Genomic DNA, 14088 nt, shown 5'->3' with positions numbered 1-14088 from the left:
GTTGCTGTTGTCCCACACTGGGATCCAGCTGTTACTGGGGGTCCAGACAAGGCAGAGCTCTCAGGGCCGGGGGAAAGAGGGGAACAAAGCCCACCTCTAACCAAAGCCTCCATCTTCTGAGGCAGCTCCTCCAAACGCGGCTGTTCCTGGGTTGAAATCCTGTATTTTTCAGTGTGAGCTGTCTGACAGTAACCAAACCCTCAGCCAAGCCTTACAACTTGCCCTAACTAACTTCAAAGCAGGCCTGGACAGAAACTCTGCTGGCACAGGAGCTGCTCTGAGCTTTGTGCTGGTTTTGGTTTATTTTATTCCCTGCCCAGTGAGGGAATAGAATAGAACAGAATAATAATAAAATAAAATAAAATAAAATAAAATAAAATAAAATAAAATAAAATAAAATAAAATAAAATAAAATAAAATAAAATAAAATAAAATAAAATAAAATAAAATAAAATAAAATAAAATAAAATGCTCAAGCCTGGACTCTCTGAGGGACACACCCAGCTTCTCTTTGGTGGCAATAAGAAATTGTCCCATCAGGAGAGGATCAAAGTCTGGACATCACAAACAGAACAAGTGTTTGGCACCCTCAGTGCTGGGCACTGCCCTGGCTAAATCCCTCTGTGGGGCAGCAGCAGAAGCCAAATCCCACTGAAATAAATAAAATAAAAAGCTGATTTGGAGAAAGGCAAGACCAAAAGTAAGGAATGCCAAGCACAGCAAAGGAGCTGCAGCTGCTGCTCAGGATGAGCAGAACAAGCCCTGCAGGGAGAGGCTGGGAGAGAAACACAGAACTGGGCACGAGGAGATGCCTGGACAGAACCCTGAGCCAGAAAGGAGAATCAGCTTTATGCAAAGTGACAAACTGAGCTTCAAAAGGGTCTTTGTGAGCAAGATTCAACAAAACACATGCACTTTCCAAGCACTGCTGAGCCCCCAGGAGGCACCAGCAGAGCCTGAGCCCAGAGCTGAGCTGAGCTCAGCCCAGAGCTCCCAGCAGAGCCTGAGCCCAGCCCAGCCCAGAGCTCCCAGCCAAGCCTGAGCCCAGCTCAGCCCAGAGCTCCCAGCAGAGCCTGAGCCCAGCCCAGCCCAGAGCTCCCAGCAGAGCCTGAGCCCAGAGCTGAGCTGAGCCCAGCCCAGCCCAGAGCTCCCAGCAGAGCCTGAGCCCAGCCCAGCCCAGCCCAGCCCAGAGCTCCCAGCAGAGCCTGAGCCCAGAGCTGAGCTGAGCTCAGCTCAGAGCTCCCAGCAGAGCCTGAGCCCCAGCCCAGCCCAGAGCTCCCAGCAGAGCCTGAGCCCAGCCTAACTCAGCCCAGAGCTCCCAGCAGTGCCCATCTCCCCACAGAGGGCAGCCCTGGCACACTCCTGCTGCTCAGGCAGCCCTGGCACTGCTCAGGCAGGGTTGGCACTGCCCAGGCAGGCAGGGCTGGCAGCCAGGGGCACACTGACCTGTCCTAGGCTGCCAGGATGAAGTTGAGCAGCAGGCTGATGCCCTGGGCACACTCCTGGGCACACTGGCACTGCCCAGGCTGGCAGCCAGGGGCACACTGACCTGTCATAGGCTGCCAGGATGAAGTTGAGCAGCAGGCTGATGCTCTGCTCCACGCTGATCTGGTGGCTGGAGGGCAGCCGTTTGTTCAGCTGGTAGTAGATGGAGGAGATGATGGTCTCCAGGCGGGACACGTTGAGCTCCGTGCTGTGCTCCAGGCTGTTAAGGCCGTTATCTCTGAAGGCTTCAATCATGTTCCAGATATCAACAAGGTGAACTGGAAAACAAAGGGGAAACAGAATCACTGAATAATGAGGTTGGGAGAGACCTCTAAGATCATCCAGTCCAAGCCATGCCCTAACACCTCAGCTATAGCACCCAGTGCCACGTCCAGTCTTTTTTAAACACACCCAGAGATGGTGATTCCACCACCTCACTGGGCAGAGCATTCCAGGGCTTTATTGTTCTTGTGGCGAAAAATGTCTTCCTAATATCCAACCTGTACTGTAAGAGCCAAAATGAGACTGCAGGCAGCTCTCCAAAATGCAGTTTATTGCATCCAGGATGTCCCAGCAGTCCAGGGCTGTGGGTGACAGAGGCTGTGCCCACAGCTGTCAGCTCCAGCTGCAGGCAGGCCTGGAGACCCTTTGGTTTTGGTTACACTGCATTCTAGACTTTCCTTTTGGTTACACTGCATTCTACACTTTCCTTTTGGTTACATTGCATTCTATACTTTCCTTTTGGTTACAATGCATTCTATACTTTCCTTTTGGTTACAATGCATTCTACACTTTCCTTTTGGTTACAAACGCATTCTACACTTTCCTTTTGGTTACAAATGCATTCTACACTTTCCTTTTGGTTACACTGCATTCTATACTTTTGGTTACACTGCATTCTACACTTTCCTTTTGGTTACATTGCATTCTATACTTTCCTTTTGGTTACACTGCATTCTATACTTTTCTTTTGGTTACACTGCATTCTACACTTTTCTTTTGGTTACAAATGCATTCTATACTTTTCTTTTGGTTACAAATGCATTCTAAACTTTTCTTTTGGTTACACTGCATTCTATACTTTCCTTTTGGTTACATTGCATTCTAAACTTTCCTTTTGGTTACACTGCATTCTACACTTTTCTTTTGGTTACAAATGCATTATAGACTTTTCTTTTGGTTACAATGCATTCTATACTTTTGGTTACAATGCATTCTACACTTTTCTTTTGGTTACAATCCATTCTAGACTTTACTTTCCTGAGCATCTTCACACAGTAGAACCAATCTGCACCTTAACTATTACCTACAGCCTATCATAACTGCTATAATTACCATATTCATGTCACTATTCTCCAATCACTAACAGTCAGTACATTACAGTTTAAGCTAGAAGTTGTTTCTCAGTTTTCTTGCAGTGGAAAATTCTGAGACCTTTTTTCTACCTGCCACATCTGCTGCCTTGTTTGCCTGTGCTCTCTTCCTGCTTGGTAAAAACATCTTCTTGTCTGGGGTGGGTTTATCCTTTGCTCTAAGCCATACAAACCCCTTCTAACTCACACACCCTTTGCCTCCTTGGTTATCCAGTCAGACTGGCTCAGCAATTCTTTTCTTCTATATCAAAACTTGCTTCCACCTCTATTCCTTGTTGAGACTCTACATTCACAAATCTTTCTGCCAAGCACCCACATCTGTGAGACTTTCCTGTCAAACTTTCATCCCTCCCAGCACCATCCCTTCCCTGCTGTAGCTTGAGCCTGTGCCCTCTGGTTCTGTCAGGGACCAACCCCACCTGGCTGCAGCCTCCCTTCAGGGAGCTGTGGAGAGCCACGAGGGCACCTCTGAGTCTCCTTTTCTCCAGGCTGAGCATCCCCAGCCCCTTCAAACGTTCCTCAGTGCTCTGGGTTTGTGCTCCCAGCCCCTCACCGGCCTCGCTGCCCCCTCTGGAGGTGCTCAAGCATCTCAGCAATTCCTTTCTGCCCTGCAGGGCCACTGAGGGCCCTGCCTGGGAGCAGTGCTGGCCCTGCTGTGGCAGGAACAGCACAAAGTGAGAGACTCTGAGCTCAGCAAGGGACACAGCAGGGCCCAGGGCTGGCTTCTACTGCTCCCTTCAACACCTGGGGGCTGCGGGGGGCGAGGTGAGAGATGGAAATGGACTCCAAGTTCTTAGAAGGCTGATATGATATTAGATCATATTATGATGTCATAATATATTATGTCATATTATATTATGTCATATTATATTATATGATGTTATATATTATGTTATATGATGTTATATTATGTCATGTTATATTATATTATATTATATTATATTATATTATATTATATTATATTATATTATATTATATTATATTATATTATATTATATTATATTATATTATATTATATTATGTCATATTATATTATATTATGTTATATTATATTATGTTATATGATGTTATATTATGTCATATTATATTATGTCATATTATATTATATTATATTATATTATATTATATTATATTATATTATATTATATTATATTATATTATATTATATTATATTATATTATATTATATTATATTATATTATATTATATCCTATTATATCATATCATATTATATCATATCATATCATATTATATTATATCCTATTATATCCTATTATATCCTATCCTATCATAAAATTATATACTAAAACTATACTGAAGAGAGAGAAAGGCTACATCAAAAAGCTGGAAAGGAATGAATAATAAAAACTCCTGACTGACCAGAGTCCCAACACGGCTGGACTGGGATTGGTCATTAATTAAAACCAATTCCCATGGAACCAATCAAAGCTGCACCTGTTGGTGAGCAACCTCCAGACCACATTCCAGGCACTCAGATAATTATTGTTTGCATTTCTTTTCTGAGGCTTCTCAGGAGAAGAATCCTGACGAGGGGATTTTTCAGAAAATACATCTGGGAATATCTGGGTGTGTCAGAAACAGCAGAGCCCTGCCCCTGGGCCTGCAGTGCTTCAGCCACCAGCCCCAGCTCCTCCCGGGCAGGGTGGGCAGGCCCTGGCACAGGTGCCCAGCCTGGATCCCTGGCAGTGCCCCAGGCCAGGCTGGACACTGGCACACCCTGGCACACTGGGAGGTGTCCCTGCCATGGCAGGGCTGGCACTGGGGGGGATTTAAGGTCCCTCCCCAAACCCAAACCACTCTGGGATCTGATAAAGCTCTAAATCCACTACAAAGTGTTTGCAGTGATTTTGAACACCCTCATGCTGACTTGTAGGAGGAACTTGATGTTCCAGTTAAACTCTGACAGTTTCCAGTTGATCCAGTTCCCAAACCCAGAGCATAATGTTTTATAACCACAGCTCTGGGGCTCCTAAGCTCTGCCCCAAATTTCCCTGCTGCATCCAAGGGGTGTTAACAACGTGCAGAAACCTCTTCCAAACCACAGTGAGCGATCTGCAGGACCACATGAAGCAATGTTCTGAAATGTTCCCAGGCCTCTGAGGTTTGCAGGAGAGTGGAGGAACATGCAAGGATCAGCAGGCACCCAGAGCAGGGACACAGTGACATTTCACAATGATCTGCAGTCAGTGGGAGCTTCTGCCCTCCTCACACTGACCCAACTTTGTATTTCTCACAGCAAACCCCCTTCCCAAGGACCAGGCTATGCCACCCCTGCGACCAGAGAGAGCTGCAGGGCCCCATGCCCAGCCCAGGGGTGCCAAGGGGCTCCTGGGGGGCACCAGTGCCCTGGGCAGAGCTGTTGGCTGCCATTCCTTTGTGCCCTTTGCTGGAAAACAGAGTGTGAACCCTAAAGCTGTAACTACAGCCAGAACTAAGCCTGTGTGCAGGGCTGAGCCACCACCAGCACAGGCCATGGCCAGCACAGCTCAGGGACACGGCAGGGACACACCATAGCTCAGGGACACGGCAGGGACACGGGTCCCGCTGGCCTCCTCCTCCATCTCCTCAGCCCTGCTCCTCTTCCTCCTCAGCCCTTCTGCTGGCTTCCTCCTCTTCTTCAGTCCTCCTACTGGCCTCTTCCTCCTCAGCCCTCCTGCTGGCCTCCTCCTCTTCCTCCTCAGCCTTCCTGCTGCCTCCTCCTCCTCAGTCCCCAGCAGTTCCTGTGCCCTGGGATTAGGGATCTCCTCCCACACGCTATCCTGCTCTGCTCTTTGCTGTGTCCAGCTCAGCAGGGGCAGGGCACAAAGTGCATCCTGCTCACCTGGGATTCACCTGGGATCCACCTGGGAGCTGTCCAAGGTCAGAGCTCACAGCAGAGAAGGGGAGAACCTGCAGTGCCCAGAGCTCTCCACGGTCACTGATGTCACACGTGTCCCCACAGGGACAGCTGCAGGCAGGCACTGTCCCCGTGCTCACTGGGGCTGCTCTGGGGTTCCTCATGAGGAAACAGCCCCTCACAGAGCTTGGGACCACCTACACCCAGCTCTGAGGGCAATGAACACCTCAGCTCCCTTGGACTTGACGTTTCTGAACACTAAAGAATAAACATGAAGATATCCCAGAGCATCGGGCAAGGCTCGCTGCCTGTTTAATTCCACACTCAATTCTGTATTAGATCCCTGTTAAACACAGCTGCTCAGTGCTCCCCTGCCCTCCAGGGGTGCAGAGATGCAGCAGCCATGCAGCAGGGGCAGGATGAGGCAGGCAGCACTCACGGTTGCACCTCTTCTGCACGAAGCGCAGCTTGCAGGCGGTTCTGTACGTGGAGAGCCGGATCACGTCGAAGTTCTGGGCTCCTGCAACAAAGCAGAGCTGTGAGGCTGGGATTCCTTCTGATCACTCCCTGAGCCTGCTGCTGTGGGGCTGTGCTTCCCTCTGATCACTCCCTGTGCTGCTGTGGGGCTGTGCTTCCCTCTGAGCTCCCTGTGCTGCTGTGGGGCTGTGCTTCCCTCTGAGCACCCTCTGAACCTGCTGCTGTGGGGCTGTGCTTCCTTCTGAACCTGCTGCTGTGGGGCTGTGCTTCCCTCTGAGCTCCCTCTGAGCCTGCTGCTGTGGGGCTGTGCTTCCCTCTGAGCTGCCTGTGCTGCTGTGGGGCTGTGCTTCCTTCTGAACACCCTCTGAACCTGCTGCTGTGGGGCTGTGCTTCCCTCTGAGCCTGCTGCTGTGAGGCTGTGCTTCCCTCTGAGCACCCTCTGAACACCCTGTGCTGCTGTGGGACTGTGCTTCCTTCTGATCACTCCCTGAGCCTGCTGCTGTGGGGCTGTGCTTCCCTCTGAACACCCTGTGCTGCTGTGGGGCTGTGCTTCCCTCTGAGCCTGCTGCTGTGGGGCTGTGCTTCCCTCTGAGCTCCCTGTGCTGCTGTGGGGCTGTGCTTCCCTCTGATCACTCCCTGAACCTGCTGCTGTGGGGCTGTGCTTCCCTCTGAGCTCCCTGTGAACACCCTGTGCTGCTGTGGGGCTGTGCTTCCCTCTGAACCTGCTGCTGTGAGGCTGTGCTTCCTTCTGAACACCCTCTGAACCTGCTGCTGTGGGGCTGTGCTTCCTTCTGAACACCCTCTGAGCCTGCTGCTGTGGGGCTGTGCTTCCCTCTGAACCTGCTGCTGTGAGGCTGTGCTTCCTTCTGAACACCCTCTGAGCCTGCTGCTGTGGGGCTGTGCTTCCTTCTGAGCTCCCTCTGAGCTCCCTGTGCTGCTGTGGGGCTGTGCTTCCCTCTGAACACCCTCTGAACCTGCTGCTGTGGGGCTGTGCTTCCCTCTGATCACTCCCTGTGCTGCTGTGAGGCTGTGCTTCCCTCTGAGCTCCCTCTGAACACCCTGTGCTGCTGTGGGGCTGTGCTTCCCTCTGATCACTCCCTGAACCTGCTGCTGTGGGGCTGTGCTTCCCCCTGAGCTCCCTGTGCTGCTGTGGGGCTGTGCTTCCCTCTGATCACTCCCTGAACCTGCTGCTGTTTCCCTCTGCACCTGCAAAAGGCTCCAGAGTCTCCTCCACCCCCCCCAGGTGGCACACAGGGGGGTTCTGCCCCTGTGCCCAGGTGAGAGCCCACCTGCAGAGCTGCCCCAGCCCTGGGCAGCAGCACAGGGACCTGGAGCTGCTGGAGAGAGCCCAGAGGAGGCCCCAAGGTGATCAGGGGGATGGAGCAGCTCTGCTGTAGGAAAGGCTGGGAGAATTGGGATTGCTCAGCCTGGAGAAGGGAAAGCTCTGGGCTGACCCAACTGCAGCCTTGCAGCACCTGGAGGAGCTGGCAGGAAGGATGGAGAGGGACTGGGGACAAGGCCTGGAGGGACAGGAGCCAGGGAATGGCTCCCAGTGCCACAGGGCAGGGCTGGATGGGAAATTGGGAATGGGGAATTGTGCCCTGGCAGGGTGGGCAGGCCCTGGCACAGGGTGCCCAGCCTGGATCCCTGGCAGTGCCCAAGGCCAGGCTGGACACTGGCACACCCTGGCACAGGGGGAGGTGTCCCTGCCATGGCAGGGTGGGATGGGTGGGATTTAAGGCCCTTTCCCACCCAGCACTCCATGATTCCCTAGCAATGCTACTCTGGAAACAAACCAGTACAAACAGGTAGTTTGAAGTCAGAGCTCCCTCAGGGTGTAACTGGAATTAAGACATGCTGGCCCAGTCCAGGAATTCCCTTCAGCCCTGACTCCTGCAGGACAGCAGGATAATGTGATGCCATGCAAACACCAGCTCTTAACTCTTCTTTTCCAGAGGACAAACCTGCACAAATCAGCCCCCAAACCATGGCTTGAGTCACACCAGCATTGCAGAGCCATTTTTTAATCTCTTTTTAAGGCCAAAGCTGCTCTGTCTGCTGTCACTATTCGTTGCAATAGTTCTCCACAAACCTCAGGCACTGGCACAGAGGAGAGAGGTGAACATTCCATGAGGAAGGAGCTCCCCAGCAGCCAGGGGTAAATGACCATGACCTTCCCTTGGGCATTCTCCTGCTGAGCAGCCCCCAGGAGCAGCTGGGTGGGTTTCCCTGCATGGGGCTTGGGGCAGGATGGGGCTGATGTGCTGCAGCTGGCCCAGGGAAGCTCCCAGTGAAGAATCAAGGACATCATGTCTGCAGATTTCCTACTTACTCATTTCCATGAACAGCTGCCTCTTCTCTGCCATGGTCCTCCTCCTCTTCCCACTCTCCTCAATCATTCTGGAGACAGAAACGGCAAACACTGTTTGTGTTAGAGTTCTGTTACAAGAGCAGCAGGATTCTGTCCCTCAGTCTGATTCTGCTTGGGACTGGGGATTCCAGGACAGACAGACACCTCTCATCCTTATCCCAGTCCACACACACACCCCAGGCTTGGTAACACCTTCCAAGGCAGGGCACAGCACAGGAAACATGAATTCAACACTTGAGTTGCTTCAGTTTGAAAATCCCAGAGCTGCATTGATACATGCAGGAATATCCCATCAAGAATTCCTCTGTGTTCTGAGCCAAAAAAGGGGAAATGCAGCAGTTGGAGGCTTTGGGGGTCAGCAGAAGAAGCTCAGCCCATTCCCTTCCCTGGCTGACAGAGGTGAGTGACCCCTCTTCCCTGCAGGATCACAGAATCCTTCAGCTTGGAAAAGGATTTGTGGGGATGTTTGCTTTGGGGGAATGCTGGCTTTAAACAAAAAAATGTTAAAATTCATTTAACTTTGAGCCCTGACAGCTGAGGTCACTTGGGATTTATCGGGGAAGTAGAGAACTTCAAATGAATTAAGTTGCAAATAAAACCAGTTTGACAGAGGCTCTTTCCTAGGAAAACAGAGTGACAGGAGCAGGGAGCAGCTTGTACCCCAAGGTAAGGGGGCACAGGGACAATGCAGCAGCTCTCAGGGCTTATTTCACTACACAGCCCTAAAAGATGCCAAATTTCAGTCCACTGCAGCAAAAAAAAAGGAAAGTTAATTCTGCATCAGTGGAAGATTTAATTTATAATTCAACCGATTATTACATTATTTTTTGGTCACCAAATACACCAACCTAAAAACCATTAAGTATAAGTTTTATGTGTCTAACCCTAAAAAAAACCAGACAAAAATCCCCAACAACTCCCCTACAGTTCCATGCAGACTACAGGGGGCAGCTGGCTCAGCCCAGGCTGCAGCAGCCTCAGGTGGCACCAGGAGCAGCACCAAGTCCTGCCCTGGCACTGGCACAGCGCCCTGAGAGCAGCCCCTGGGCACAGCTGGGCACATCCCCAGGTCCTGCTGGAACCCCACAGCTCAGAACCCTCCTCAGCCTTTTTCCTTCCCAGGAAGGAAAACAAGTTCATGGGCTCTGACCTGAAAATACACTGTATTTCCATGGTTTGAAACCCACAGACACAAGCAATGTGCTGCTGTGCCTTTATTGGATTTGTTTTTTACAGGAAAAGGCCTCAGTGGATTTTTTTATGACTTGTGGAAGTTGGGGGATTTGGGCACACGAGTTCCCAATCCCATCTCATTCTCCACCAAGCAGCTGCCAGTGCCATGATTTCCACCTCTGCCCAGAGATTCCTCATTCCTGGAATCCTGGAATGGGCTGGGTGGGAAAGGACCTCAGAGCCCACCCAGTGCCACCCCTGCCATGGCAGGGACACTTTTCACTGTGCCAGGGGCTTCCAGCCCTGCTCAGCCTGGCACAGAGGGCACCTGCCCATGCCAGGGTGGGAGCTCCAGAGGTCACTGCCAGTGCCAGGACACAGCACCCAACAGTGCCACACACAGTTCCTGCATGAAGGGGACACAGTGACAGACACAGTTCCACTCCAGGGGAGCTGAGTGTCACCTCTGTGCCCTCTGCAAGGAAAAGGAGGGACTGAGAGCCCTGAAATGGGACCTGAATGAGGGAACTGCTCTCTCCACGACCCCAGAACCCTTCAGCAGGAAAATCCCTTCAGCCCATCCAGTCCCAGCAGTGCCCAATGCCCACCTTGTCCCCAGCCCAGGGCACTCAGTGCCACATCCAGGTGACACCTGCAGGGATGGGCACCCCAAACCTCCCTGGGCAGCCCCTGCCAAGGCCTGAGCCCCCTTTCCATGCAGAAATTCCTGCTGGTGTCCACCCTGAGCCTGCCCTGGCCCAGCCTGAGGCCATTTCCCCTTGTCCTGTCCCTGTTCCCTGGGAGCAGAGCCCGACCCCCCCTGGCTGTGCCCTCCTGGCAGGGACTTGTGCAGAGCCACAAGGGCCCCCTGAGCCTCCTTTGCTCCAGGCTGAGCCCCTGCCCAGCTCCCTCAGCCCCTGCTGGGGCTCCATTCCCTGCCCAGCTCCCTCAGCCCCTGCTGGGGCTCCATTCCCTGCCCAGCTCCCTCAGCCCCTGCTGGGGCTCCATTCCCTGCCCAGCTCCCTCAGCCCCTCCTGGGGCTCCATTCCCTGCCCAGCTCCCTCAGCCCCTGCTGGGGCTCCATTCCCTGCCCAGCTCCCTCAGCCCCTGCTGGGGCTCCATTCCCTGCCCAGCTCCCTCAGCCCCTCCTGGGGCTCCATTCCCTGCCCAGCTCCTCCTCCAGGCTCCTGCCTGCCTCACAAGGAGCAGAAGGTTTGTCCTTTTCCCTGGGGGGAACAGCTCAGCCCTGGAGCTGCTCACCAGACCCACCCAAGGCTGTTTGCACTCAGGGCCTGACCCTGCTGCTTCTGAGAGGGGGAACAGCCTCAGGGAGGCTCTGTGTGGGCAGGGCACACCTTCTGAGCAGAGTGGGGAGAGATCCCAGCAATGGAAACACAGAATTGTTCAGGTTGGAAAAGCCCTCAGAGCCCAACCATCCCCAGCACTGCCCCTGTCCCCAAGTGCCACAGCCACAGGGTTTTTAAACCCTCCAGGGATGGGGAGTCAGCCCTGCCAGGGCAGGACAGCCCTTTCCAGGTGGGAATTGTCCCAATGTCCACCCTGGGGCCATTTGCCCTTGTCCTGTCCCTGGGAGCAGAGCCCCAGTCCCACGTTACTGCCAGTGCTGGCAGTGAGGTTCTGTGAGGACAAGGGACAAACCTGTTTGTAATCCCTGAACCATCAGACACAGGAGGATCCCTGGGCGATGAGGCTGGGAGGAAGGAAGATGGGGAGCCTTTCTCAAGCTCAAAACAGGAATGAACCAAACCCACAAGAACTGCAACTATGTTTGGGATGCAAATGACAGTGCTCAGCTCCCAAAACAGGGAAGGGAAACAGCAGCTTGGCCTGAGCTGGTTTGGTTTGTTAGGCTGGGCTCTTTGAAGGGGGTGGGGAGGCTGGATTTGGGGTTTGGTTGGGATTTTTTGCGTGGGTTTTGTTTCTTTGTTTGTTTGCTGATTTCTTGCTCTTTAAAAAATTGCAGTAAAATCCATGAGCAAAGTGCCAGGAAACACAACATGGGCTGGAATGATGTGGCAGCCAGGAATTGCTGAGGTGGCTGCTCCCATTGGGCATGGGGAGGGGAAACCAGTCCAGTACAGAATCCCAGGATGGGCTGAGGCGGAGGGACCTCAGAGCCCCCCAGTGCCACCCCTGCCATGGCAGGGACAAGAAATCCAGTTCTTTGGAAATCCTGATTGAAAAGATACATTCAACTAAGAGCAGAAAATGATGCAGTACCTTAGAAAACTGCAGCTGAGTGTATCTGATGTGAACTTCCAAAATTTCATCATTTCCCTTCATCCTTTCACCTTCTCCCCCTTCCCACAGGTACAGCACTTGCATGGCCTCAGGAGCACCCTCTGACAGAGTTAACAGCAAAGCCAATTTGTAAATCCCACACCAATTGCTGTGGGAAATTCTACACTCAGCCACCATCTAAAATAACTGTATAAAAAAAATTATATCTATAAATTAAATTATATATATATAATATATATTTTATATAATATATAGTATATAATATATATTTTATATAATATTATACATATAATATATATTATATATATTATATGTATAATATATAAAATTATATATGTGTAATTGTTTTACTTATATATATTATATATATATATATAAATAAAATAAAAATAAATATATATATATAAATAAAATTTTTTATATTTTTATATATATACATATATATATATAATTCTATAAACTCCCATTTTTCTTGCCCCCCTTGTTTTTTCCTGTCCCAAAGCAGGGAGAGAAGAGGGAGAGCCCCTGCTCTGTGCCAGGGCTGTCGCTGTCAGAGCTCTGTACCAGGACAGGAGGTGAGATTGGCACCCCCCTGGCTGTGCCCCCTGGCTGTGCCCCCCTGGCTGTGCCCTGCAGGTGCCCCCAGGTTCAGGCCAATACTACAGGACCTTGCTTAGCAGGTTTCGCTCTTCTTGGAGCTCATCAGCTGTAGGTAACGGCCCAAGGACAGCTCCAGAGGCAGCTCTGTGCTCAGGACATCACCCCTGAGCCAGACACTCAGGGCTTCTTGTCACACAGTGACAATCACCCAACCACACATAATGAATGGCACAGTCAGAATCACTGAGTCACACACCATCAGGGAATCACACACCATCACAGAATCACTGAATCACACACTATCACACAGTGACAATCACCCAATCACACATAATGAATGGCACAGTCAGAATCACTGAGTCACACACCATCACAGAATCACTGAATCACACACCATCACAGAATCACTGAATCACACACTATCACAGAATCACTGAGTCACACACCATCAGGGAATCACTGAGTCACACACTATCACACAGTGACAATCACCCAATCACACATAATGAATGGCACAGTCAGAATCACTGAGTCACACACCATCACAGAATCACTGAATCACACACTATCACAGAATCACACACCATCACAGAATCACTGAGTCACACACCATCACAGAGTCACACACCATCACAGAATCACTGAGTCACACACCATCAGGGAATCACTGAGTCACACACTATCACAGAATCACTGAGTCACACACTATCACAGAATCACACACAATTATAGACTCATTGAATCACACACTATCACACAATCAGAATCACTGAATAACACACAATCAGGATCACACAATCACACTGAATCTCAGAATCAGAATCACACACAAGCACAGAATCAGAATCACACACAGTCACTATCAGAATCACAGAATCAGAATCAGTCACACACAATCACACAATCAGAATCACTGCATCACACAATAACACACAATCAGAATCACACAATCACACTGAATCTCAGAATCAGAATCACACACAAGCCCAGAATCACACACAAGCCCAGAATCACACACAAGCCCAGAATCAGAATCACAGTCACACACAGTCACTATCAGAATCACAGAATCAGAATCAGTCACACACAATCACACAATCAGAATCACTGCATCACATAATCACACACAATCACAGAATCAGAATCACACAGAATCACTCAATCACAGAATCAGAATCACAGTCACACACAATCACTGAATCACTCACAAAGAACTACATACAATCATAGAATCACTGAATCACACAGATTCTCAGAATCAGAATCACACAGTCAGAATCACTGAATCACACACAATCACAAAATCAGAATCACAGGATCACACAATCAGAATCACTGAATCACACACAATCAGAATCACAGTCACACAGTCACACAATCAGAATCACACAATCACTGAATCACACACAATCAAAGAACCACATACAATCATAGAATCACTGAATCACACAGATTCTCAGAATCAGAATCACACACAACCACAAAATCAGA

General features: G+C 50.4%; 1 protein-coding gene across 6 annotated transcripts in view; it reads right to left on the bottom strand.

The window, feature by feature from the left end:
- DTNB (dystrobrevin beta) overlaps positions 1 to 14088 on the bottom strand; it is a 177199-nt gene that overhangs the window by 151090 nt on the left and 12021 nt on the right. For 5 of the 6 annotated variants that reach the window (XM_036405162.2, XM_036405161.2, XM_036405163.2 and 2 more), the window contains exons 3-5: positions 8524 to 8591; positions 6154 to 6234; positions 1550 to 1763 (exon numbers count right to left, since the gene is read on the bottom strand). In XM_036405162.2, the coding sequence (XP_036261055.1) occupies positions 1550 to 1763; positions 6154 to 6234; positions 8524 to 8590 (362 nt within the window). In that variant the 5' untranslated portion in view covers position 8591. Of the gene's footprint in view, positions 1 to 1549; positions 1764 to 6153; positions 6235 to 8523; positions 8595 to 13393; positions 13404 to 14088 lie in introns of those variants that run through there. The other variant, XM_054518077.1, reaches the window with a different exon arrangement.

Source organism: Molothrus ater, chromosome 32 (genome assembly GCF_012460135.2).
Source record: "Molothrus ater isolate BHLD 08-10-18 breed brown headed cowbird chromosome 32, BPBGC_Mater_1.1, whole genome shotgun sequence".
NCBI lineage: Eukaryota > Metazoa > Chordata > Aves > Passeriformes > Icteridae > Molothrus > Molothrus ater.
This window is presented reverse-complemented; position numbering and strand designations above follow the sequence as displayed.